General features: G+C 39.3%; 3 protein-coding genes across 12 annotated transcripts in view; all 3 read left to right on the top strand.

The window, feature by feature from the left end:
• The first annotated feature begins 656 nt into the window (after positions 1-656).
• Positions 657-8107, top strand: rybpa (RING1 and YY1 binding protein a). Its single transcript, XM_079478680.1, has 5 exons — positions 657-846; positions 1287-1412; positions 4888-5457; positions 5567-5659; positions 6111-8107. Exons 1-5 carry the CDS (start codon positions 821-823, stop codon positions 6358-6360), a joined length of 1065 nt encoding a protein of 354 aa, XP_079334806.1. The 5' UTR covers positions 657-820; the 3' UTR covers positions 6361-8107.
• Positions 8108-8201: 94 nt separating this feature from the next.
• eif4e3 (eukaryotic translation initiation factor 4E family member 3) lies at positions 8202-13010 on the top strand. Of its 2 annotated transcripts, none has more exons than XM_079478331.1 (7): positions 8202-8581; positions 9410-9482; positions 10121-10215; positions 10303-10363; positions 10544-10610; positions 10693-10848; positions 11017-13010. In XM_079478331.1, the coding sequence occupies exons 1-7, from the start codon at positions 8406-8408 to the stop codon at positions 11061-11063; spliced, it is 675 nt and encodes a 224-aa protein (XP_079334457.1). In that variant the 5' UTR covers positions 8202-8405; the 3' UTR covers positions 11064-13010. The 2 variants fall into 2 exon arrangements, with proteins under 2 accessions (XP_079334457.1, XP_079334458.1); XM_079478332.1 differs by having other exon boundaries at positions 8211-8642; positions 11017-12994.
• Positions 13011-13156: 146 nt separating this feature from the next.
• Positions 13157-27252, top strand: part of foxp1a (forkhead box P1a) — a 26684-nt gene continuing 12588 nt past the window's right edge. For 3 of the 9 annotated variants that reach the window (XM_079478173.1, XM_079478172.1, XM_079478171.1), the window contains exons 1-2: positions 13350-13639; positions 23639-23784. In XM_079478173.1, the coding sequence (XP_079334299.1) occupies positions 23653-23784 (132 nt within the window). In that variant the 5' untranslated portion in view covers positions 13350-13639; positions 23639-23652. Of the gene's footprint in view, positions 13640-23638; positions 23785-26541; positions 26644-27183; positions 27250-27252 lie in introns of those variants that run through there. The other 6 variants (XM_079478170.1, XM_079478169.1, XM_079478167.1 and 3 more) reach the window with 5 other exon arrangements.

The raw sequence follows: 27252 nt of genomic DNA, 5'->3' as shown, positions 1-27252 counted from the left end.
TTTAACTTTTTGGGAAACACTTGTAATGTTGTAATTACTTCTAAACAACCCAACTGCAGATTGATTGGTATGAATTGGGATTCACACTAAAATGTTTAAATTGTTGTTGTGGTGGTTGTTGTTATTGTTTCTCTGTTTTCGCAAATGAACTCTTGTGTTATCACACAGTGGTGAAGTCTAACCAGGAGGCAATGCACAACGAAAGAAATTGTTCACCCTGTTCAGATTTCTCTTCTCTGTTCCTGCCTGTTTATGAAACGTCCGTTGCATTTCTCTGTTTTCAATATGTTCAAAGCATTGTTTTATTTAATCTGTCTAATCCTATTTCAAGCAGAGTTGCATGCGGCGATCCCTCGGTTTCTTACATCAAGGAAGTAATAACTATAATTGATGAGATGACATTTGATTATAATGACGGTTTATGTAATGAGAACAATGCTTTACTTTTTAATCGATAAAATGAATGAATGAATGAATGAAAAACAGAGTGGAAGATATGAATTTCGGTTTCAGACACGAATAAACCTTTTATATCCATACACGTGCCAAAATGCAAACATCTTCTTTTGTTCTTCCCTTGGTGAGTATGAAGGAATGCCATTCACAGTGACCATCACTTCTCATCTTCATAAAATAACTTTGACTTTTAAATGCGGGAGCGCCGCGATTGGCTAAAAACGAGGTCACGTGACGGACCGACGCCTTGCGCTGCGGCGGTCAGCGAGTGCAAGTGTGCGATAACAGCAGCAGCGGCTCTGTCTGGAGCTCACACTGTAAATTACAGAAGCCCCCTCCTCTGGAAGACGGTGTTTCTCCCATTATGGGCGACAAGAAAAGCCCATCCAGGTACTGAAACATCTCGTTTGATCCGTCTTTTCAAAAAGCATCTTGCATGTCTGCGTCCATGTCGAGAATGCCCTTGCAACGGGGCTGTAGTCTACTTATTTTCCCGGTCGGATTTAACAGAAAAAGCGGAGCCATGGCGGATACGGAGCCTTGCGTGACTCCCGGTATCCAGATTTAGACAAAGGGAATTCAGGAAACGCCTCCTGTCTTCTTTTCTCTCGCTTTTCTTGTCGTTAGCGCAAGCTTGTTTGGCCTTTAGGCACGCAAAAGAGTGAAATTGAGAGCCTGGTGGGGTAATTGTGGAGGACGGGCGTCTTTTAGGTTGCTTCCTAGCGCACTGCACGGCGCATAGCATGAAGTGCACATGATGACACTCGCACTGATAAGGGTGCAGTGTGCTGTTTCCATAACCTGACAGTTTTTTCCTTTAAATCTCGCAGGCCAAAAAGACAAGCCAAGCCCTCTGCAGACAACGGATTTTGGGACTGTAGCGTCTGCACCTTCAAAAACAGTGCAGAGGCATTCAAATGCAGTATATGTGATGTGCGGAAAGGTACATCTACAAGGTAAAGTGACACCACAGCTTTGGTAAAGAGGGGATTCCTGTGGTCAAAATCGTCGGGAAAATGTCGCAGCGACGATGTCAACGTTGATGTAATGACTTGTTGATGTGGCTTGTGCCTTCATCGGTTCTGACGTCATACGATTCCTTAAGCATTTCAATGACACACTAGGACACGAGGACAGGCAGTAGGATCAGACCAAGGATGTATCCGGGTTCTGTGCTATCCAGGGCCCCGTTTATGAAACTACAGCAAATGGTGCATTTCGTAACTGCTGCACGGAAGGTTTAAACATCTTCGATGCGTTAGTGCAGCACTGTTGTTTTGTTAGGCCGTTTTTCTCTGTTTCCTGGTGCTGCATTACTGAGTAAAGTGCAAAATATGAAACGTGGATCGTCTTGCAGCTTGCTGCATTGTTTTCAATGCACTGATGCTGATAAAGGTATTTGGGTCATTAGTGATATGCAGTACCTTTTTAATTTGGTAATGTGTAAAAATCTAACAATTAATATTAGATAATATATACCCGTGTTTATATTTTAATGTGAAAAGAGGCAAAAAAAAAAGAATCAGGAACTAAAGTTAGTCATTGCCCAGTGAGAAAATCAAGCACTTGAAGTTTGTTTTGATATTTCTTAACGCAGTCTTTTACAATTCTGGTTGAATCAATCAGAGAAAGGAAAGCGGTGTTTAATCTGGATTATTAAAGAGAGATCGTTAAACCAAAAATTATTCTGCAAAATCTCTGCTAAACACGAAAGGAAGATATTTGGAAGAATGTCAGTTAACAAACAGATCTCATCCCCCCCATTGACTCCCGTAGTATATATTTTTCCTACTATGGCAGTAAGAGAGCGATGAGATCTGTTTGGTTACTGACATTGTTCCAAATATCTTCCTTTGTGTTCATCGCAACAAAGACATTTATACAGGTTTGGATGGAACAATGGGAGGGTGAGGAAATGATGACATACATTTTAGGTGAACTATCCCTTTAAATTGCCATTTTATTAGTGAACGAGTTTGACATGCATTCCGAGATGGCAACATCACCTTAAACCTGGAATTGAAATGGTCAATTCCTGCAGTATGAATGTGACATTTTCAGTCAAAACCTAAAATCGCAACGCGTAGATAATGTTTTTACTACCAATATATTGAATCAACTGTTTATATTTGACTAAACCCCTAATTTGGAGTCCAGACATCAGAAAACAATCACACATTTTCTTTAAAAAAAAAAATACAATTAATGTGTCATGGATGTGACAAGAAGGACCGTTATGAATGTGGCAACTCACTTAACTGACTATGGAAAAAGGTTGACATTTGCATGGAAATGCCCAAATTATTTAATAATCGCACCATATGATCATGTTATTGTGAGCTACCCAAAACCAGAGTTTTGCTTAAATGGATAAAAGAAAAAATATAGTGATAATATCGCACTACATTATAAAAATGACACCTATGCCATACAACTATAGTGTACCGCTACATTACACCAAAAGCACTGAAAATAGAAGAGTCTTAAAGAAAATTATAAACCCAATTTGACTCGGTTGTTCCAATTCAATATCAATATCGTATAGGTCCACGTATGGCAGATATTCAACAGATATGTATCAATTGTTGTGCCGGAGCGAAAGTGTATAAATTTAGCTGTTTCAGATGTCCTAATTATGGATTATGATAAATGCAAAGTGTTAAAAATGATGGGACACGATGAAAGAAACATCTTACTCTTTGAAGTTTTCATTACCTGTTTTCAACCACATCTCGTACTGGGGTGAACAAGGAAAGTGCAGTACCGGTTTGATCTCATAAGAGTATATCCCTAATTACAGTCTTTTCATGTATTGTGTGTGGCGTGAAGTACTCGGGCATCTCCTCTCTCCATAATGTGCTTGAATGTTAATTATGAAGCAACAGGATTGGTATCGGAGGTTGTATGATGAGACCCGTTTTGTTAGGTCATTTTGATACGCCACTGTGTGATGTCTGGGTGCTGTTGCACACCGGTGTAGCAACATCTGCGGAAATCAGCTGGATGCCACAAGGACAGACAGAAAAAAACAAACCCAGGTTGAAAGCCTGTTTTTTTTTCAGCCAAGCTTACACTGTGGACCTCACACTTATTATGCCAAACAAAATGCATGTAAGAGGGATAGTTCAACCAAAAATGAAAAATCTGTCATCATTTACTCGCCCTCAAGTTTTTTCAGATATGTAGATATTTATTTGTTCTTTTGAACACAAAATAATATATTTTGAAGATCGTGGAAGAGCAAACTGTTCGTTTTGGTTACAAACATTCTTCCAAATGTCTTATTTTGTGTTCAGAGGAACAATAAAGTTTATACAGATTTAAAACAATGTGAAGCTGAGTGAATGATGACATTTAGCTTTTTTGGGGGTGAACAATCCCTTTAAGGAGATTTGAAATTTTTTAGTGTTTATATTGTGGGATTTAAAATACACTTTTGCCTATTCAGGATGTCAATTTATCAGAAGATTTTACAATACATGACTATATTGTGTATATGAGATAACAGCAGTGAGGATATTTGATTTATATTTATTTGAATTTTATGAGTTCTATTTACCGTGATAACTCATTCTCAAATATATATTACATTGAAATATATAAATTGTATTACTTTATTTTATCATACCGATTTTATCAAGTTAAATTTGTACTAAGCTATCTGGTCTAAGCTAATAGGTAATAGATATTTATTTATTTAGACTCCGAGATACTACTTCACTCGCATTAGGGTTCATTTTGCATTAATGACGGACTGACTGTACATAACACTATACATAATGTATATGCGCATTATCTCAGCCATTTTGTCACCTACACTGGGGGCATTAAAGGGATACTTCACCCACAAATGAATCTTCTGTCAATATTTACTCATCACCAAGTTGTTCCAAATCTGTATCAAGATATTTTAAAAAAAATTTAGCAACTGAGATTACATTGTGGTCAAGTCAGCTTTATTTATGTAGCGCTTTTTACAATTTTCATTGTTACAAAGCAGCTGTACAAGAAACATTGACTATAAGCAAAACATAAAAACACAGGTCAAATATCAGACAGACTATGAATTCCTATACGCAGTGTTAATTAAATAAAACATTAAAATTATATTTTTATAATTTGATGAATAGAATTTTAATGTTAAACACAGAAGATATTTAGAAGAATTAAGGAAAACAAACCAGTCTGGGGCACCTTTGACCAACCCAGAAATCTCAGTTGCTAACATTTTTCCAAATATCTTTCTTTTGGTTCATCAGAACAAACAAATGTATACAGGTTTGGAATCACTAGAGGTTGAGTAATTCATGACAGAATCTTGATTTTATTTTGGTGGACTATCCCTTTACTATCGATCAGTAGTTTTATTTTCAACACAAAACAAACAAAACGCTCATTCAGTCGATTTTTGTGCTAACCTTTCGTTTCCAGGAAACCTAGGATAAACTCTCAACTCGTGGCACAGCAGGTCGCTCAGCAGTACGCCGCCCCACCCCCAGCCAAAAAGGAAAGAAGAGAAAGGACCGATAGAGACCTGCCCGACGACGACCACTTCGACATGGACAACTCCGATTCAGAAAGACTCAGTGGGCTCCACCCTGACTCGGACCATCCCGAGAGATTAGGCCTAGATGAGGGTCAGCCTGACGGAGGACATTCTCAGAAGGAGCAACGACAGGAGCGTGCAGTGGAGAAACATCAGCAGATCGATGCTGAAAGGAGGCCCGAGAGGCCGGTGCTGACCCAGGACCTGCTCCAACTCAACAGAACGGACAGAGAACACACGGACAGAGGAGCGCTGGAGACACTTCAGCCTCACAGAGAGCACGTGGATAAAGAGCATCCGCACACAGTGGGCTCAGAGATGCAACCGGTGGAGAGGATGGCCGAAGAGAGAGAGGAACACAAGAAAGGAAAGTTAGAAAGAGCCATGATGGAGAAACACAAGGAGAGGCACAAAAGCCTCACACCTAGTAAAAAGCCCACTGCCAAGAAGATGAAGTGAGTATCACCACGCTCGCGTGTGCTTTAGAAAGTCTGATTATTGTTTGATTTTGATTTTGCTTCCAAATAGCCTGGCATTAACAGCGTATTGTACTAACATCCACAGGCCCAAACTCGTTCATAAAGGTCCACCCGGCGAAAGTAATGGCATAAAATCTGGCAAGTCAGTGACGAAGAATAACAAATCTTTAATTTCACGGTAAGAACTGATCCGCTTCAGAACTTCTTCATAGAAGACAGGCTTCAGCATGCAGGCCATTGTGATGTTTTGAATTGCTCTCGATGGAACATTTTAAAGGGATAACTCACTCAAAAATGAAAATGTATTAATCATTTACTTTTCCTCTGTACAACACAAAAGAAGAATGTTGGGAACCAAACAGCTTTGGCCTCCATTGACTTCTTTATATGGACACAATACCACTGAGACATTTCTCAAAATATCGTCCTGTTTGTTCCACGGAAGAAAGTCATACAGGCTTTGAACATGAGTGTGAATAAATAATGACAGAATTTTTGTTTTGAACCTTTACATAGGCAGAACACGGAAGCAAATTGTTAGTACAAATAAAGGAAAGTTTTATTGTGAAGGCAAAAAAACTGTACAAATTATGTTTCTAAGTGTAATTCTGTTCTCTCTTGCACTTCAGACCTAAACTGAAAAACATAGACAGAAGCTCCGCCCAGCAGCTTGCTATAACGGTGGGCAACGTGACTGTCATCATCACAGACTTTAAGGAGAAGACTCGCTCGTCCTCCATCTCCTCATCCACGGTCACATCCAGTGCCGGCTCTGAGCAGCAGCACTTGAGCTCCAGCTCGGAGAGCACGGACAAGGGCTCCTCCCGTGCCTCCACCCCTAGAAGAGACCTCTCATCCGGGCATAATGAGACCCTGTGAAGCACGAGGAGGTTCAGACACCGCTGTCTCTCTTCACAAGGCCCGGAGCTCCTACATCCACACTTGTAACTGTTATAGTCACCTTACGTGGAAGAGGGATCTTTCCAACTCATCTAGACATTGCCCATCATGACACGCAGGCAGACATTACCTGTTTGAGACCCTCGTGGAGCACCTTGTAGATTGATGTGTTGATGTTGATGTGAGTCACGCCAAGGCCCACTGTATATCGCGTGCCCTGTCCTTCCCAGATAATAACCCTGTCCGTGCATCACAGAAATGAGCACCCCCAAGTTTGCATTATTATTGTTCATTGTCATTCGATTGGGCGGACGGCTGTTTTGACTTTGTGTTTAGAATTTAGAGTCGTTTATGCTAAGTGTATCAGAGCTTCTTTCTCCATCATCAGACAGAGTCGACGATCCGTGGCTGCAGCTGTTTGGTATGAACGATACGGTCATGCTATACCACCTCGCAAAGGGAAATGATTTCCCCCCTTATTATTTCATATGACAAACTCTTGTGCGTTTACATGGTGGAAACACAAACTGTGATTATGTGAGTTTACAGTATTATGAATACAGGGCCAATCCATAAAGGTGTACAATGTACGCATGTAGACATGTTTTGTGGTTCACAAGATGATAAGAGAGTATCTAGAATATTGTTCTTTCTCGGTTTTTAGACTTCCTTTGCATATTTCTTGTAAAATTATATCAGGATTGTTCGATTTAATGGGAACTAAATAACTCAAGTGTGCAATGAGAATCCGGCAGCTGTCAAAATATGAAGTAGTTTATCTGTGACATTTCGAGGGATGTTCAAGATGATGAACTGAATACTGGTCATCGCTCACAAAACTCACATTGCAATACTCAGAAATCTCGAATAGATTAAATGAAAGATGAGTAGTATTCTGTACTGCTTATAGTAGATAAGTATACTGAAAGTTGCATTTTTAACAACGTACAATTGGATTCTTGCCCTTATTAAACGTTTGGCACAGGTTTACACACACTTTCTGACCTTTGTTAAAAATATAGAAGCTTATGAAGCTAATAAAAATCTTTAACTCACTATCATCTCAAAGCATCTTGGGGATTTGTTGCGAACAAATCTGGACACATTGTGTTCTTATATGAGCAGTACTCATAGTTTTATTTAAATATTTGACCATTTCTGACACTTTTATTTATCGGGACCGTATAAACATCACAGGAGCAAACATGTGTGCGAAATGAGTATTTGGAGTCCAGAGATGTGTTGGAATATTTGGATATTACATGTTAGGAACATTTTACCCCCCAAAAAGTATGTCATCATTTACTCACCCATGTCATTTTAAACCTTTGTGACTTTCTTCTGCAGCACACAAAAGAAGATATTTTGAAGAATGTTGGTAACCGAACAACGGCGGTACCCACTGACTTCTATTATGCACAAAACCAAAGTCAATGGTACCGTCGTTATTCGGTTCCCAACATTCTTCAAAATATCTTGTGTGTTCTGCAAGAAAAGAAAAGGCACACAGGTCCAAAATGACAAGAGGGTGAGTAAATGATGACAGATTTTTATTTTGGGTTAAACTATTCCTTTGATATTGTTGATATTACTCAACTAGCTGTGTGTGTCTTCTAAAAGCTTTGGTTTTAGATATAGTGCGGTAACAAATTATTTACTGAATGAAGTTTATACAAAATGTTATTAAAATGTTGGCTTCTACGACACCCCCACAACCCGAAGGATGTTCCTTGCTTCAACCATCAGAACCAAATCACCCTCAAAGGCTACGTGACCCGCTCGTATTTTGAAAAACGTGCAACGCTTTTATTTTGAAGGATGTCCGCGGCAGCTGACATTGCGCCTGACTTCGCTCGCGACCCGTCCGACTCTGTTGTTGTTGATTTGTCGGTGACGCGGCAAGTCCAGCCGGCCGAACGGCAAATGAGTCAGCATCAATAATCCGACTGCGTGTGGATGCGGGGATTGATCCACATCTCCCACTAAAACTCTCAGACATCGATTATTGCCAATTCAACAAAAAGATGGCGGTTCCTGCAGCCCCAAATCTGCAGTTGAACACGACGAGACAAAGCAGCCCCGTAAACGCGACTGAAAACGACATCCACATCGACGAGAAAGAGCTGGAAAACATCACCAACCATGTCGAGGATGGCACTTCTTTGCCGTTACACTCTCCCTGGACCTTCTGGCTGGATCGGTAGGAGGATGTTGTCACATTAAACTTGTATAATCACAGGCGAACATTCACAGCATCACAGGTCTGCGAACAAAGGCCTTTAATCAAACATGCATTACATCTCTTTCACACCAATAGTACTTTTTTAGGTAAAGAAATAGCCGATCTAACGAAGGTGTATAAATTAAACGCATATATTTTGTGTTTGTAAATCACAAACACGACTTTATATAATAACAAGTGAAAGTAGGTCGAGTCACCTGCAGGTCATAGTTGTTACTTAATATAAGATCTCGTCCTTTCTGGAGCTCCATAAATCATGTTACAGTGTAGCATTGATAGAATATTGCTCAAGGCTCCATCATACAGTCCTGGTAAGATTTCTTTAACTATAAGAGGATAGTAACCCACTTTGAAACACGGATAGTGAAATTAATCTTAGAAGCTGTGCATGGACAAATGCATTTTGAACAATAAAGCTCATAGGCAAGATGTCATTGACACTTTCTTCATTTAAATGCCTCAATGTGACATACACCAGTGGTTAAATTAGAGTTAACTTAAGTATTATTAATAAAATACTTAGGATTAGTTACTAAAACAAATTGTCCCTGGGATTTAGCTTTCCTTTTCCCCAAGTGTCAAGATGTGGATGCAGCTACTTTGGTAATGATTTTCAAAGGGTTGAAGTCCTGTTTACTGTCTGACTGCCATTTAATATGAGGATTGTGAAATTGTGCTGCGTCTCATAAACTGCTCAACTGCACCTGACACGAATCAGAGGTCGCAAGCTATATTTTACATTGTGACTGCTGTTTAGTGTTTTAAGATTTGTTTTTGATTTTCCAGGTCACTACCGGGAACAACAGCAGCAGAGTGTGAATCCAATCTGAAAAAGATTTACACTGTGCACACTGTTCAGGTATGAGCATCTTTATTCATTTGGCATTTCTTTATTAGTCATTGGCACATTTGAGTTGCTCCATTAACATAAATCATATTAAAGTCATAATTCATATGAACTTAAATAAAATATATATAGTATAGATAACATATTGTTAAGTTGATGGAGTAATGTAATGAGAATCATATACAGTAGCAAATATGGATTCATATGTAAAGGTGTCATATGGCGCGAATACATATGTTTGGTGTGTTATGAGTTGCCTATGCATTTATTAAACACGTAAATTGCAAAAATTTTAGTATCTGAAGAAAAGATGCATTCTATCCAAAAGCGAATGCTCACCCAGACCTGTCTGAAACGTTTCGTGTAACCACACCATCACAAATGTACGTCGTTTCGTGGTATGATTCAAACATGTACGTTATGTGGAAAATACAGCGTTTTTGAACCGTAAATCGTGTTTAGACATTGCATCACATCCAAAACAAACAATAGGATTATTTTTACCCGTGTCATATGATTTCTTTAATGTTACTGACAAGTAAATTTTTTAAATAATGACTAATGCTTCTGATTTTGACCAATGTCTTCTACAAATGTACATTATACCAACTGTTACATCACTGACTTCACATCTCTTTCATCGCATAAAGAGCTTCTGGAGTGTGTACAACAACATCCCACCTGTGTCCTGCCTTCCTCTGAGGTGTAGCTACCACTTAATGAGAGGGGAAAGAAGACCACTATGGTGAGCATATGTAATGTATTTCATCCTTAGCTAAGATGTTCATTTAAGATGGTTAACAGAACATATATATTTTCTGTATTATCGTAGGGAGGAGGAAAGCAATGCAAAGGGAGGTGTTTGGAAAATGAAAGTGCCAAAGGAAAGCACAGTAAGTTTATTACTGGTGTAACAGACATAATCCCTTAAAGCCGTTATTTTAAGAACACCTATTGTTAAACTGCATAGTTAATGAAATCTAAACTAGACCTACCTCGATGATCCTTTCTTTTACATCCGGTGTGCATTGTGACTGCAAGATTAGAAATATATTTTATTTTCACTGTTCTAGTTAGCTGTGTGGAAAGAGCTGCTATTGGCTACCATTGGCGAACAATTCACAGACTATTGCGCATCAGGTGAGTTTTAAAATAAATAGTCTTTATTATTTTTTAATGATACAGTTGAATTGAATAAGAGTAATATCGTTCTGTGTTTTAGAGGATGAAGTTGTAGGGGTAAGTGTCAGCATGAGGGAGCGAGAAGATGTGGTCCAGGTCTGGAATGGAAATGCGTCTTTTGCCAACGAGGCAAACGTTTTAGGGAGAATCTACGAACTTCTTCCACAGATATCTTTTAAAGCAGTATTTTATAAACGTAAGTGTGAACAGTCTTGTTTATTGTTACAATATTTTGTGTTGTGTGAGAGCTCCTCCTGGCATTTATATTTAATGGGTTTTAGACGTTTGTCAATCAAATGATGCCCACAGGTGTTACGAACCTAAAAAACTGCCTTTGACTGATTTTAAACTGTTTTTCTTTCAGCACACGAGGAGCACCATGCGTTTGAAGGTGGTCGCTCGAGACATTAGGGAGCTTTGCACATCCGCCCACCATTTTCCCTGTTTTTTGGACTGATCCTAGGAAATGGACTGAATATGGAAAATCCCTTCTGGCTGAGATGTCGGGTTTCGCGCTTGACTCACATCATAGGGAATGTTACGGCTCTTTTAAGTGTTGCAGGTCACTCTTTCATGCTTGCCGTGAGGATTTTTCTCATACCAGATATTTAGGCAATACCAATAAGGATCACACAGTAGTAGCACATGTTATATAAATCATCACAACAAAGCAATGTTGCCATTATGTTTTTCCCCTTTTTTTATTGGTCAAATGTTTAGTACATTGACACAGCTGCTGCTTCTCAGAGTATTTATGCTCATTGTGTTAGAAACGTGATATTTCCGTCAGAGAATTAGGATCACAGAGTTGTAACGTTTAGGGAGGGCTGGTTCTTAGACACACATTAGGCATATTATTTGTTTTTATGCAAAAGTATTGCACATTTCTCTTTGGAAAACTTCTTTGGCTCTGTGATTTCCCAGAAAATCTAAGTGGGTAAAACACAGCGTTGGTTATTACCTTAAGTATAAAGCAATTTCCCCATTTTCTAGCTAGACTAATGAAATAAACCCAATGGGGCAGTTTCCCCGGACAGGGCTTAAGGCTTGTCCCAGACTAACTGAAATGTTAGAGGTGTCTTTAACGAAAATAATTTACACTGGCATATCTTAAAATATATCAGTGCGACTGTTTTGTCTCAAGATGCACACCAGTGATGTTTTTTGTAAAGTATGTTTTTAACATAACTTAAATATCCTAATTTAACTAAGGCCTAGTCCTGGTTTAAACTAATCCTTGTTCGGGAAACCGGCCTATAGTGTTTCTGCACATGAGGGTAAAATCTTGCATCTTGCGAATAGTTTCGAAATCATAAAGCCATACAGACATCGTTCTCTGGTGTTTCATGTATATGAGCTATTTTAGTAATGGGGATAAAAGCACGGTCCTGTTTCAACTCTTTCGCTTTTAAAATGCAACTTAAGGTTACATGTATTGTGGTTGAAATACTGCATTTTGTTCCATGTATTATTAACTGTAGTTCTTTGTTTTACACCTGTCTTGTCTTTGTAAGAATTGCCCTAATGCTTAATATTTTCATTGTCGGGAATTTTCTTTAGAGCGTTTGCTCCTTGACTGCCTTTTATTCACTATAATCACACTGTGTCTTGTATCAGAGTGCTTATATTGTATTTTTATTGTGTTTGGAATGGATGGTTGTGTTGGAAGACTTGTGAGAGCTGATGTAGATATCGTCAAAGTATAAAACCTGACAAATACATGTGTAATCATGCAAACATTTTCTATTTCAATCTGTTTTTAGTTTTTCAGTACCAAAGAGATTTTCGTCCTCCTGTAATTCGACGTTGTCTAATCAAGTCTATAAAGATCTGCACATGAGAGACAAAGACTGCATCCTTCTGATGGTTAAACTGTGTTTCTCATGGTTTGCTTTGTCCTTTTTTACGTCGTTTTTCCCCATGATGCATTGTAGCTGTTTTATTTAGGTCTGTCAAGTCAGAAACAAGCCCAAATGTCCTAAGTAGTAAACCTGGTCCTTTCCTGCACTAAAAAGCACAATTATCAAGAGGCGTGCAGAAGGACATCCAACCGTTCTTTCATATGTCTGTTGCTTCCTACCTGTGGCTGATCTCTTTATGAGACGCGGGGTGCTGAGATGGATGCATTTTCTGAGGTCTAGTGTTGGTATTCCAGGTCTCCCAGTCAGGACCTGAAACCTCAATCTGATTGTCAATCTTCTGGAACGGTGCCTTGAGTTCTCCCAGGGTTTCACTAATAGAATGTTTTGTTTATATCTGTGTATTTAATCATTTATGATACTAATTTCCTTTTTTTCGCTTATAGGATTTGAAATATTGAATAAATACGAAGCAGAATTGACATTTTGTTGCCATTGTTTTAAAGCCAAGTGGTACTGTTCCTCGAAAGAGCATTGCGCTGCTGAGCCGATCTAAGCGCCACTAGGTGGTGCCACACACTAACAATTGTACGCGTTCTTTATTCACAACCAGAAATGCGTTTCTTGCGTTACTTTTCGCCATCTACATCTTCGTCCGCCTATGCTTGATACGGGAAGTGCTTATGATGTTACTGATTCATTTATTATGAAATCCATAACTGACCTTAACTAATGCGCAACACTACAGCGAATCACTTCAGTCATCAGCAGGTGGACGTGACGTCACGGCTTCAAAACTGCCCCGCTCTTAAAACGCGCCCCAAACACGTTTATTAACACATATGTTTATTTTGTTCATTTAATGCCGTCGATCGTTAACGGTTCGGTGTAAACGGCGCCCGGTAGGTTCGCGAGAAGGTCGTTTGCTCCGTAAGCTAGTTCCCCAGGACTCGTACGGCGGATGAATACGCTTGTTTACATTGTGCTACACGCGGCAGATGCGGTCAGCGCGCGGCTTCGAGAGCTTCATGGGAGTCCAACGCAGTGCGCTTTCGAGCTCGCAAAAGTTCCCTCCGCGGTTTTTGTTAAACTTTTATTTCTGTCCCACTTAAAGGCACTTCATCCCGGGTGAGTTCATTCTTTTCCCTCACGTTCTCTCCTTCTGGTCTTAGTTTTAATTAACACGCTAGGTTGATTTGCTAGTTATTAGCCTTATCGCACTTAACGGCGGCACCGGGAGGCGCGACCGAATCAAAGAAATCGCCTTTTCTTTAGTGTTTTATAACCGGTTGTCTGCCTTGAGCAAAGTCGGTGGCTTCCACCACACCTGTAAACGCCGAAGGATCCTATTTAAAGCCCTACTGGGAACGTTAGCTGGCTAACATGTGCGCTTCGGTGAATGTGGAGAACAAAAACAGCGCGAGGAACTTGTGTTCAAGTCACCGAATGCAGTCTGCTGTGACCGCATCACAAACTTTAACTATACATGTGGTGCGACAGCATTTACATGATCCCGTCAGTCAAACCGCATTGAATTAAATGCTAATTGTAATTTATTGATTTCATTTTGGCCGGTAGATATCTTTAAAAAGGAACGCGCATGCATCTTTTAGGAGGTGTGTAACTTTGGCTGTGTCTCGGGACTGCATACTTAACGTCTGCGTGCTGTAGGTGCCTATGAAGTTGTGTAGTAGTGAGTTAGTGCTCAAGGTTTTCAGCACAGCCACCATATCTGTGTTCCACCTGCTGATCTGCATTACATTTACATTTTGGATTGGGAACACGCTGTTATCCAAAGCGATTCAAGGGGGGATTCATTCTTTACTTTTGGGGGATTCATCATTGTGTGGGCTTGATATTGGCTAAACCAAGCGAGCTACTTGAACACTTTGTTGTATTTATTGTTCACCTACACCTTGACTTTTCCATGTTGCTGAAATAAGTAAAATAATCAACCCCCACTTCCATTGACAGGTTTCTGTTCTCCTTTTTTGCCTTTCAGCGTTTACAATTCAGATTGTGTCGTGGTTGTAAAGTTGGAAGTTAATCATTTATTGGATCATTTTTACAGGCGTCCCATTCTGTTTCTCGAAGCCCGACTTGTCTGTTCCTAAACCAGGTGTTAACTGCCCTAAGGATCTGGTTTCCTTACATGTTATTCTGCGTTGTAAAGTTTACAGAAGAGATTTGTCTATTCAGCACAAGTGGAAAGTGCTTTCAATGGCCATTGAAGAAGGTTTGATTTGTTAGTGCATTCTCTCTGATCATTTCCCTCCAGGCATTGTTCTGTTTCCTTCATGCTCCTTCATACATTTTTTGGTGGCTGAATAACCCACGATGATCTGTGTTGGAGTATTTCACAACTATTACTTAATGGGTGTTAAGAAAAAGTCACTTAGACACATCTGAGAATGGCAACTTTTGTCTGTCGCTCTTGGCATTGGCAGGAACAATGGTGTTTGACAGATTTCGCCATGCTTGTGCAATCAATGACAGGTTTCCTGACGGCGAGCGACGACAAATGTCTTCATGACATAACGTTGAGCTGACAACTCCCCCGCCTGGTACACGACGGTGAATAACACAACGAGGAACTGATAATGTCAATGTAATAATCTGATTAATGATTAAAAGAGCTCCAGACAAGTCTAGGTAAATTTCTGTGGCATACCGCCAACTTACTATCAATGCCTGTCTGCCTAAAAACAGCAATCGGTCATTTTGCAATTACTATATTGCGCTCGACAAACATTGGTCTGATAGTAGAATGGCGCACTAGTAGTTAGAAAGCGGTGAGTATGTAACACGGTCTGTTCTTTCCGAGGAAACGGCACGTGTGGCCTTATAGGCGTGGATGCACAGATGAACGTGACAGACATTTCCTTTTTAGGTGGGAGTGTTAGGTTTTATTTCCCCTCTCTTGCTTTCTGGTTTCACCGAGGGTTTCCCCCCAGGTGAAGAAGTTTCAGATGAGTGCGCTTGCATAGAGCAAACTTTGTTGCGGTGAGGAGGTGTAATAGCTGGTTGATCGGCTAGCCAAGGTGACAGGTTTGGTCTTGGTTTGCGTTGATCAGTCATCACCGTTTTTCGGTTTAGTAAATTAAACTGAGTTCTTCGTGTGGGTTGTTTTTGAAACAAACGAAACTAATGCCTCATGTTTTCTGTGCGTTATCGTCCATTTCTGGTAAAGAAGCTAGCTGGACGTACACCTTTTCGATCGGAGCAATTCCTTGAGAAGGAATTGCTTGTCACTTGCGGTGTCTATCAGTTTAATCTATATGGAAAGGACTATAATTTTGTGGCCCTATCTCAACTGACTGACAAACCTATTCAAATGTCACGGAACAGTAAAGTGTGGTTATGATATCTGTGTTTGCCATCCTGGAGAGTTTGAGCAGTGTGTGTGCCATTGATGTGATCTGTCGTATAGCCCATTATGTAGACCAGTTTTACTATATGACTTTGAGCTTGGGCTTTCATCATTTACTCACCCGCTTGTCATTTCTAATCTGAATGGCTTTCTTTCTTCTACAGAACAGATACGACTTTCTTCCGCAGAACACAAAAGAAGATATTTTGAAGAAAGTTGGTAACCAGACAACAGCAGTACCCATTGACTTGCATTGGTTTTGTGTCCATACAATGGAAGTGAATGGGTAGTGAAACCGCTGTTTTTCGGTTACCAGCATTCTTCAAAATATCTTCTTTTTTGTTCTGCGGAAGAAAGTCGCAATTCAGGTATGAAGTGACAAGGGAGTAATAAATGATGACAAAAGTTTTCATTTTTGGGTGAACGATCTCTAAAGTTCTTGGTGAAGAACCAATGTGCACCTTTATGGAATATGGATGTGAAGTTTATGCACTTTAGGGGTGCATAATCTGCTAAATCTAAACAACCAAATACATCACTTAGGCCCGGTTAAAGCATTTTGTTGGATTGTGACTTTTTTTAGTTTGTGGAGATGATAACAATGTTTTAAGTTCTTGTTTTCTTAAAAAAAGTTGAGGAACTTTAAATGAGTTTACAGTAGAATGTTTAACCAGCCTAAATCTCTGATCATCAGTCCTCCTGTGGAAACCCCATCATTTACATCTCAGTAAAGTGTATTTACATAGTAGTACACCGGAATGAAAAATAGGCACTATAGCCTACTGCTCTCTTTACTATGCCCGTCAGCCGTCACACGTTTTCAAGATAATATTGTCTAGTGCTGCAGTCACTGTGATGTAGCCTGCCTATCTTTGCTTTGCCGAACAGTGTGGTTTTGTGTATCTGTGTAATTTGTCATGTGTTCATAGCCTGGCTATGAAATGTGATATTCTGCGAGGGCTGCCTCTTCTATTATCTCAGAGACACAAATCTAAAAATAGACCCATGCTATACTACATTGACCTATTAGCATCTTCTCTCTGTCAACTGCACCCTTCAGCTTGGTCTGGCTGTCGAACCTGAGGCTGTTTGATACTCAGTTTTGGCTATGAACAGCATAGTTCTATGGATGTTAAAGTCCCAGTGAAATAAAAAAGTCAATGCTTATTTATTATGGAATTTAATGTTTATTGTAAATAGCACATCAATGTGGCCTGTGGGTCATTCTCTTTTTAAAATTGATGTGCCCTAATACTCTTCAGTTAAAATCTGAAGCAGTGGCTTTCCATCTTAAATGATGTATTTTAGACGGCTTGGGCGTAGAATCCGTTAACTCCTTCCTTCAAATGTCTGTCTGCTGCTAGTTCCATTTCAAAATGCAACAGCTGTTTTTATACATCCAATCAAATCGAATAAAAAAAACGCAGGCCACTCCTACTATTTTTTCTCATTCGAAATTCCATTTCATTTGGAAAAAAAAACGATCGAAACTTCGGTTCACAGGGATTTAAATAATTTTACAGATGAAAGTGTTCAGTAGTATTTTGACATCTTTTTACAGCACATTGTGACTCATATCTTGGAAACAACTGACCCGTGTCTGCTATATATGCTATCTATATATGGTAAAAAGTGCAATTCAAATTAAATTGACTTGTCTTCGCCTTCCACGTACGTTTGTACAGGTTGATGATAAATGCTTGATTGCTTCATAAAGTTTCTGGAAAACGGATGTCTTGTGAAACAGTTCTACTAGTAGGCAACTTACTCGACTGTTAGAATGCCTTGTAAGTTACTCACTTTATCGTACTTTGAGGGAAAAAAAAAAGATTTTTTTTAAATCAGCATGTGCACATTGCACAATGTGTTGTAATAATAAAAACATTTGGCAAAATATCTTTCGTTTTGCAGATCATTTTGCCTTAGTGAAATAAAACATTTCTTTCAAAGGATTGTCAACATGCACCACTTGAAGGCCATTACTTGTCTAGTTTTTTTTTTTAAGGATAACGTAGTCTAGTCGGTGTTCATACAATCTAATGGCACATTGTCAATCATGCAGGTGTGGAAGAGCTAAAAGTGTCATATCATTGTGATACATTTTTCTCATATATTTAGCTTGCCAAACACAATATCTTCCTGTAACACGAGCCGTCTCTCCTCAATATCTCATGTACCTTTTTAAAATATTCTTTATCTAATGATTCATTCCTAGACTATGCTGAAGGTGTTTGCTTGTGTTTTAAAAATAATAAGTTGAGTTTCAAGTTGTGTAATTTTCTGAAACTGAATTGCCCCAGGCTGACTATTGATGAACTGGTTTCTATTTCTCCAGAAGGTGAGGTGAAAAACCCAAAGTTACGTGCTATTATTAAGAACTAATAGGTAGGCTGATTCTGATGAATTTGTTTTATTTATCATTATTTGGTCTGGTGATTTGATTAATATAAGATTGAGATGTAGATGTAAACATCATCAGATGGATATGCCTGTGCATATTAAAATAGTTGATGATTGTTTTCCATTACATTATGGGTAATGAACTCGACCATTGTCAAGCCTGGTTATAATTACACAACAAACCAAATTTGTATTGATGTCATAGCTATAAGCTTCCCAATATTCTTTTTTAATATTAACGTTGCTGCCATAGCAACGGACCTGAAATAAGGTTGAGCATTTATTTGTTTGTTTGTTAATGCAGCTCATTTCTTGTCCTCTCATCTTGGTTCATCTTTGTTCTAATACAATTATAGAGCCACATCTGGAGGGTTAAGACTTGATGCTACATTATATTTCAATTCCTTTGCAATCTAGCACTTAAAATGACCTTCAGAGCTCAGAGCTGCTTAAGAGCACTCATTCGTGGCTGTGGTTTCCCTTCCTCTTTGTCTTGTGTATCAATAACTCCTCATTGAGACATCAAAGGCATTCCTTCAGGTTGGTGTATGTTTTCCCTCCTGACAGATGAAGTCCTCGGAGGCTTCACCTCTCCCCTAAAATCCTCATGTTTGTGTTGCTTGTCTGTTATAGTTTGTGTCTCTGGGAAAATTAGGCATTAGGAATGTAGAGGAACTTTCATGAGATGAAGGTCTATCATCTGTGCAAATGGACCGATACCAGGATAAGTCAAACAAACACAAATTTGTGAAGCGGAGGCCGTGAAGCATTCTTTAGCTGTTACACTGTCAGAAACATGAAAGGGAACGAAAGCTACTCAACATTTTAAAAACATTTTACCACGAAAATGTGCGTTAGGTCAATACAGGTTCTTTCAGATTGGCATTTTGTAGTTATATTCAACACGTTTCTTTACAGCAAACATGCCTGTTGGCAGCTTATGGCGCCGTGACGCTTCAAGACTTGCATTATTCACATGTTTGCTGCTTTTTCTTTAACATCTGTAGACCAGTTACAGTGCTTTGCACTTACTATGTTTTCCTATACACTTCAGTACCTAGTTGTAAAGTTGCTATACACATTTGTAGTGTGTTCTGCAATTTCTCACAGCATTGTTTATGTCTGTGCTTGCATCAAACATCTCTTTATAATGCATAGTTCTGGTCCGGGACCCGCCAAGATTCACCTGTGTGACTATTGCTGCATACATTGACTCCAAATTAGGGGTGTTAACAATAAATCGATGATTGACGATACTATCATGTTTAATCAATTAATCGATGACAGTCAGACATTTTGGTGAAAGCTGATACCTTAGATGATAGTTGTCTGTTTGCCAATAAATTTAGCAAATTAATATTACAAACTTGGATTAGGCGTTTCTTCTGCAAGAGAGCTTGCAATGCACGTGGCTCTAGCTTTTCCTCGTGCCGGAGAAAGTTGATAATGTAGAGGGTTTGAGTTTTCCATGCATAAGATGCATTGTAATGCGTGCGGCTCAGGCTTTTTCTTGCAGCAATTGCTATGCACATGAGGGTTTAAAACCAGCTCAAAAGTTTGTCAATCAAGTAATAACCGCAGCACACACGGGCATCAATGACACATTCAGATTAATGATATTGACTTGCAGCAATAGTTTACTTTCTTGCGTTTAAAAGCCTGCGGTGGGAAGTAACAATGTGGCCAGTTGCACTGAACTCCCACTCTGATGGAATGCCAAAAAGCAGTCACAGAAAGGGCATTTTCTAGCCACGTTAGCTTCTGTTTTTTTCTATACAAAATGCTTGACAGAGATTAATGCATAAATTGCCCCGCCACTCGACACTATCGTGGATTGGCGATCCACAGGATGGCGATAAAACAATCTGACTATAGAAATTATACCCCAAAACTATCATGTACCATTGCAGACATTTCTGTTATAGGGCCATATGATTTCCTTATCTCCAGAGCTGCACTGAGAGTTTATTTCAAGAGCATTTCTCCGCTTAATTTGAGTAAAGCTACCGTCAAACATGCACTGAAAAGGTCTTCGCGACAACAATTTATTGAATAAATGCTTTAGTACACTGAAGTAGTAATTGCAACCGACCGCTCACTCCACCCTCCCTTCCTTTCGAAGCACTACGGCAAGTGACACAGGACAAACATTTCGTCACATTTTTGCTTTTTTGTTGCTGGGTCACAATAGTTGATCTACTATTATAAATGAATGTATGATCATTAAAAAATATCCGTAGTGATATTGCAACTTTCTTTTTTGTTTCATAAACCCAACGGCGATCTCAGATTCGTCCTTGGTGAAATTTGAAGTCATCGTCCCCAGCGAAACTAAAACACACAGTCTCTGCCAGCCGAAACAGGCTGAGGCCGTGTCAGCCGCACTAAATAACAAGCGCTCAAATCCCATGAGCTCTGTTCTGGTTCACATTCATGTCAGGAGAGGGGTTGCTTGTTTGTCTAGAGATTTTCTTCGCTGTTTACTCTAGCTGTGTTGCTTTTTGAGCCGTTCCCCCGCCCTTCCCAGCTGTTTACATAAGGCCCTGCCTGTGTATTATGGCACCTGCCAGATCTGCAGATCGTACCACCTGGTTAATGTTAAATTGCTCCAGAAGGAAGATGTGTTTGTTAATAAACACCAAAGCCAGGGCCCCAGTGTTTACTGTAGTCATGGTGGCAATCAGTTATTTAACAAATATCGGCCCCTGTTTCCTTGTGTGGATGAGAATTAACCGTATACAAACCAGAGAAAATGTGCAGTCAACAAAAAGAGTTTCTAGCAAGTTAAGAGCCATTCCAACGTTGCTCCCAAGATTGCATACATTAAATTTACCTTTAAACAAATGTTCTAGACTGTTTTTACAGGCACTTGGTATCAAAACAAACAACATGGTCAATGCAGTTTTATGGTTGATTTTAAGTTTGATGAATCACAGGGATACAGGTTATACCAATATTTACGGAACCTGAGTTTCGTAATTGTTCGTCCATGAATAAGTAATGCTTCATCCGAGTTATTAAACCAACATTAGCATCTCGGATATTGACGTGAGCCACGGTTAGTACTCTGGCCTTTCTCCTGGCTGGTTGTATCAGGCTGCGAGGACTGTTGTCTTTGTTCGTGTCAGTTTTTTGTAAACACGTTGATGTGATCAGGCTGTTTAACACAGATGTTTGTCAACTTTAAGAAGGAAGGAGCAGGATATTCATTGTTCAAGGGCAAAAAAGACTCGAATGACCTCTTTGCCAAAAACAAGGTGCATTCATGGAAGATATTTTTCATATATGCGACGGTTTGTTTTTATTGGCGGCAACATGAAGCGAATCTAGTGTTTGAATCAGGTGCTGTATTAACATGTCCATTGGCATTGAGTTCTGGAGATACTCAGAACTGTTTGTTTATAATGCAGCTACCATATTTGTGAGCCGTACGAACACAAATGTTTGTGTTGTGATGTCAGTCGTACTGGAACACTGGATCTGTCATGATCTAGTCCGTGGGCCTGTGTGGAGGCTAGAAGAGAGAAAAAGGTTTGACAGAGCATGACGGGACATTTTTAGGGGTGTTGTGGGTCAGTTTTCTCGTGTATAATGGATCATGGTTGGTTTCAACCAACCGGCCCGGGTATATATGTACATATGTTTTCCTTTGGTAGCACCAAAGTTATTGTACTTTTAAACTCATCACACTATAAAATGAATATACTTTTGAGCAGTTTTGCTTTTTATTGCTATATAAAACTGAACAATACAGTTTTTGTCAAGAACACACACAAGGGATAGGTTAAAAATGTAACAAATGAACTCAATAGAAATGCTTCAGTGAGAAATCATTGTTATCTTTGCTCACTATTTGTTAAGGTTTAGGAACACAAACCATTATATCTAATAGCGTAAAAGACTCAGATCTTAGTGCAGCTATCACGGTTTCATACATAACATCATTGTAATTAATGTAAAGATCATTCTGTGAAAATATCATCTTGATATCTTTAGTATTGACTCTGTAAGGCCATGTCAAAGATTGAAATGATTGTGAAATGAATAGTAAGAAAATGGACTAAACTAAGAAATCTAATCTTTTATATTGTCAGGAACGGGGCTCTAGACTGCGATCGTTTTTTTATAACGTGCAGACATTTTTTTCCCCAGCCAAAGATTTATTTTAACATTAAATGTAATTAATAAATTGTGAATGCCGCGCTTGTGATAAGTGCAGGAAAGAGCGAGCAGAGAGCTGGTGCACTTCCTCTGTCTCCAAACTAAAGTGTGTGTTTGACATCATTCGGTGTTGCGCAGACCGAACGGCATAAGAAAAAACGCTCTCACGGAACATGGATGTCTTATTTCGATCGTACTGTGCAGTGCGTAATGAAGTCGGACATGTCGGTTTCTGAACGGTCTCTCTCCCTCACACTTTAATCAAAAGTCAGGTCGGAAGACAGAATCTATGTTTCACGTTTCGCATCCGGAGAATATTTTTACCAGAGCGTGAATGTGCTCATGTTGCCTTTTTCTTCCCTGACAAGAGATCCACACATGAAGATGACATAAAGGAAAAATCCTATCCTGAAGTGTTTTCCTTTCTGTCTAACAGCTGTGAAAAATAAAACCGAGCGTCAATGTCCGCTAATGTTCGATTTGCGACGTAATGATTCATTTGAACAGATTGATTTTGTTGAAACAAAACACTGAACTCACGAGACTCACTGTCTGAACCCCTCAAATCACTCAAAACACATCAGAACACAAGCGTGCTTAGACCATTTAACAAGAGGGGTTAGCAAGATAAAGTATTTAAAGTTTATTTATGACAATGTGTAGTGAAGTACATGTATAATAATTTAGTTCTGAGTTACTTTTGAGTTTTGAGCTAGCTGATTTGATTAATTTTTGTGTGGTAAAAATAAGGAAGACCAGTGGCAAAATTCCAGCTTTTTGCAAAGAGGATTGTGAAGAGTGACAGGTTTAATTTGTAATTTAATAGCCAATATCTAACTTGAATATAAAACTAAATAATAACACCTGTACAAAGTTTCTTTGCAATTTATTTATTTATTTATTTGGCTTGCAAGTGTTAAAAGCTCAAATAAGAAGCGGTCTATATCCGACTATTTTAAAAGAAGATTCATCAACTGAGGTCATTATGCAAGATCATTATGATTACTATAAAAAAAGTGAGCGACCAAATTGTAAGTTGGTGCAACCAGTGGGAAAAATGTGTCTAGAGCCCCGAGGGGTGTTTTGAGGCATGAGACGATACATGCATACATGCCTTTAGAATTACAATTTCTCCTTTGTGTTAAAAGTAATGTGGTTTGCTTATTGTTGTCTTATGTGCCCCTTTTGCATTTTAGGTTGTCATACCGACATGCAGGAGTCCAAGACTGATCAAACAACCAATAGCATTCAAGCTGGGCAGGAAGGTCAGAGCTCAGAGATTGAGAAGAGGGTAACCAGGGAAACGTCACCATCAGCCACATCCCAGACCCTGCAAACACAAGTAAGCAACTTTAATTACTGGGCCACATTACATTAGCAGCCAGTCTCTCCTCGCTGCTGTAATGTCTTTAAATTATACTTGAGACTGACATTTAGGATACGTTCCAGGAAATGCTTTCTCAAAGCAAAGCAATTCTTATTGATATGTCAACACGGGTTACACAATAGCATTGTTACCCATTAAAAAGAAAACGTTGAGCAATCGCGACACGCCCTTGTCTTAACGCAAGGATTATTCATTGAAATGTGTTTTCTTAGGGGAACAGGAGCTCTGTGTGATCTCAGCTTTCATTAAAAATCATTAGAAGCTTTAGCTTTTATCTCCCCGTATCTGGTGTGACAGTCACTAAGGACCACGGATGCTTGTTAAAAGTGCCCAAACATCACCCCATTCTTGGATTCCAGATGTATGATGTCAGCACGCTCGCTTGCCCGCAGCCTTGGGAATATAGGCCAGACAGCTGTGGGTTCAGCAGGACAGTGTCTCATATTTTAAAACAGGGCTTTTAAAAGCTCTTGTAAAAACTCTTTCCCTTACGGTTTTCATCTCCCAAAGATTATTGCGACATGATGCGTCTACTTTCTCATTTCTATTGATACTTTCCTATTGAAGTTTTCATATCCGTTTGCTTGTTCCTCCAACCTTTTCTTTGAATGGGGAGTTCCACTGGGCCAGATGTTTGACCCTTCGGAGGTGTAAAAGGTCACATCTCAGGATGGACCCTGCAATGTGGATATTGTTTGCATGCACTATTTTCATTTCTCTTTCCTTGATTTCTATCTGAAGGGCCTCACAGTGGAAAATAAGACCAAAGCAACAGAGAGTGAGAGAGACATCCTTTCAGCAAATTAAAGACCTTTCTTTTTTGCCACAGCTGCTTGTGTAGTTCTGGTTTATTTGCTCTTTGACGGTTTTTTAACAACTGTTTAAGCGCAATTGTATAAACCTCTTTTGTGCCGACGTCACGTTTACATCACGGCATTAGCTGGAGGCAAAACAAAGGGAAAACCGGAGGCGGCCAATACAAACCACCAGCACAGATTTGGCTTCACAGGGAGTTTATAATATCATCTTGTTGTGTTGTTTAGTACCAGAATCTACAGAAAACAGTCTCCAATTTGATATTTTAACACATACCTGCTGCCATTGCCAAACAAAAACACTGACGACATTTGTAGTTAAACACAATAAAATGAGCGGACTGAACGGAAACAATCATAAAAAATGCTCTCATTTCATAACACTGAAGATTAAAAACGACGTCTTTTGTTGGTGTGGATTGATTTTTCTTTTCAAAAAATATCCCATGTATGCCCAATTCAGAAACTGGGGAACAAGGTTATTTTTCAGATAGTGTAAACTTTTGGACGTATAGGATATGATAGCTATCTTTATTAGTTATACAACTAGCAGTGAACTATAGGCCAGCAACTACATCTCTTCTTCTTTAGTTGTCAAAAGTGCATTAGTATAAAGGGAAAGGGAACATTGAGAAGGCTCAAGTTATGTGTCAGGTTTGTGTTCAAGTAAATGCATTTGCTTACGTTTGCCACTGTTAGTACACGTAGGCATCCTTTACACTCTTTAGAGGATTTCTCCTTTAGAATCCAAGTTAAAGCTTAAATATTATAGCTTGCTATAAGCGTTTAATATAGTTGTTTACGTACATTTTTTGTTGTTGTTTGAGGTGATCCAATTACAAAACGTTTTGGCCGTTGAATCCAGCACAGAAATACTACGTCATACGTTGAACTCGTTCACCATGTTAAGCTTGAGAAGCCAGTACGTTTAACATGTTTAACACCGCTAAACTCTATACATGTTACGGGGCTCTCAAGTCTCAAGCATTCACCGTGAGATACGCATTTTACTCTGTTCACACGCTTGCACGTATTTCTCATACTGATATATAAGTGATAGTGAACTGCTTAGTTTTAGTCTATTTTACGAGTGAAATTTGAAAAACTTTGAAATTATTCTTTCTATTTCTTATTTATACATTTGTGTATTAGTTTTCACAGATATTAATGTATGCAATTTCAGCAATAAATATGTAAACTTTTCGAAAAAGGAAACAATTTAGTTGTTCATTTTAAGAGACCTGTCTTATTTTCGTTATATATTTAATTTTGCTCTTTAATAAAGAAGTACTTATTATCCGAATACCTGATTAATCAATGTAAAAATCAGTTGAATACTCTATTTAAGTCCATTTAAGAACGCGACACGCACGTCTACCGGAAATCCTGTAAAATTCTATGAAATTGAAATTTAATCAAATGACGACTTTGAACGTGCTGAAATGTTTCCAAAAAAGTGTGCCTTATGCATCGGACGTTTAGCCAACGGTATGTGGGCGTGACGTCTGAGGCTGAGACTGCCTCCACTTTAACACTGAACACCAGGTGTAAACGGGGTTGAATCTTCTTTTATAACAGGATACTGACTTGTTATGATGAAAAAGTCGTTGCGCAATTTTCTCTGTATTTGCGAAGGTTCTTGCATTATGGCTGTGGTCCACTCATGGTAATAAAACATCATTTTTAACAAACCCATATCAAAGCTCATTAAGTCTTTGACTTGTCCACTGAAGCCGGTCTTAATACGGTTAACTGGCTTTCATTTCGTTGTTATCAACAAATCGAGATAACGAAATATGTAGCGCTCACATGTGTGCTTCTTGAAAACAACGTGCATGGTCCCTGAGAGAGCGGAGCAGCTCAGAAACCAATCAGAAACTTGTTATTGTTTTTTTAGCATCTTCAGGCGCTACAAGTTGCTCAACAACAACAACATCAGCAGCAGAAGCAGAGTGGTGAGAAGTCTCCGAAGAGCACAGAAACGGAGGCAGACGCACAGGTAGGGCCATCACCCCCCCCCCCACAGCACATGCGGACACCTCCAGAGAACCACCCTGTTTACACTGATACACAAACCGACCTGTTCATAAACAGACTTTGCAACAAGGGTGTGTTTTATTCTTCTTCCATATTGTTACGCTGTCCCCTTTTATTGTTTTGTTAAACAAGTATTTTCTGTCCTGTGGGCTAGATAAGACCGTGCTGCCGATAGGAGTTAGACGGCTCTAGAGCCGTATCGATAAACAAACACACTGTTTACCACCCAGCACACATCTGCCTTTATTTATTCACCATGAATTGACTCCACTTATAGCAGTTTTGTTGGGTGAATGCGAATATAAGAGTGGAACGCCGAGGTAGTCAATAGTTCACGTAAATATATGCCACTATTTCAAGTGCAGGGGGCGGGGTCAATGGCTCGAGTGACGTGACTGGCTGGGTTGCATTAGGTGTGCGCTTTGAGTCGGTTTGTAATTGGTGGAGGTGGAGGTTGGTCAGCGGGGTTGGGATGTTGAAAGAACAGTAGGAGGATACTGACACTCACTAGTCTTCAACCAATCTTTCAGTGCAGCTCTCTGTTACGACCGCCAATGGAGTTATCAAGGTG

Source organism: Barbatula barbatula (genome assembly GCF_947034865.1).
Source record: "Barbatula barbatula genome assembly, chromosome: 17".
NCBI classification, from domain to species: domain Eukaryota; kingdom Metazoa; phylum Chordata; class Actinopteri; order Cypriniformes; family Nemacheilidae; genus Barbatula; species Barbatula barbatula.
This window is presented reverse-complemented; position numbering and strand designations above follow the sequence as displayed.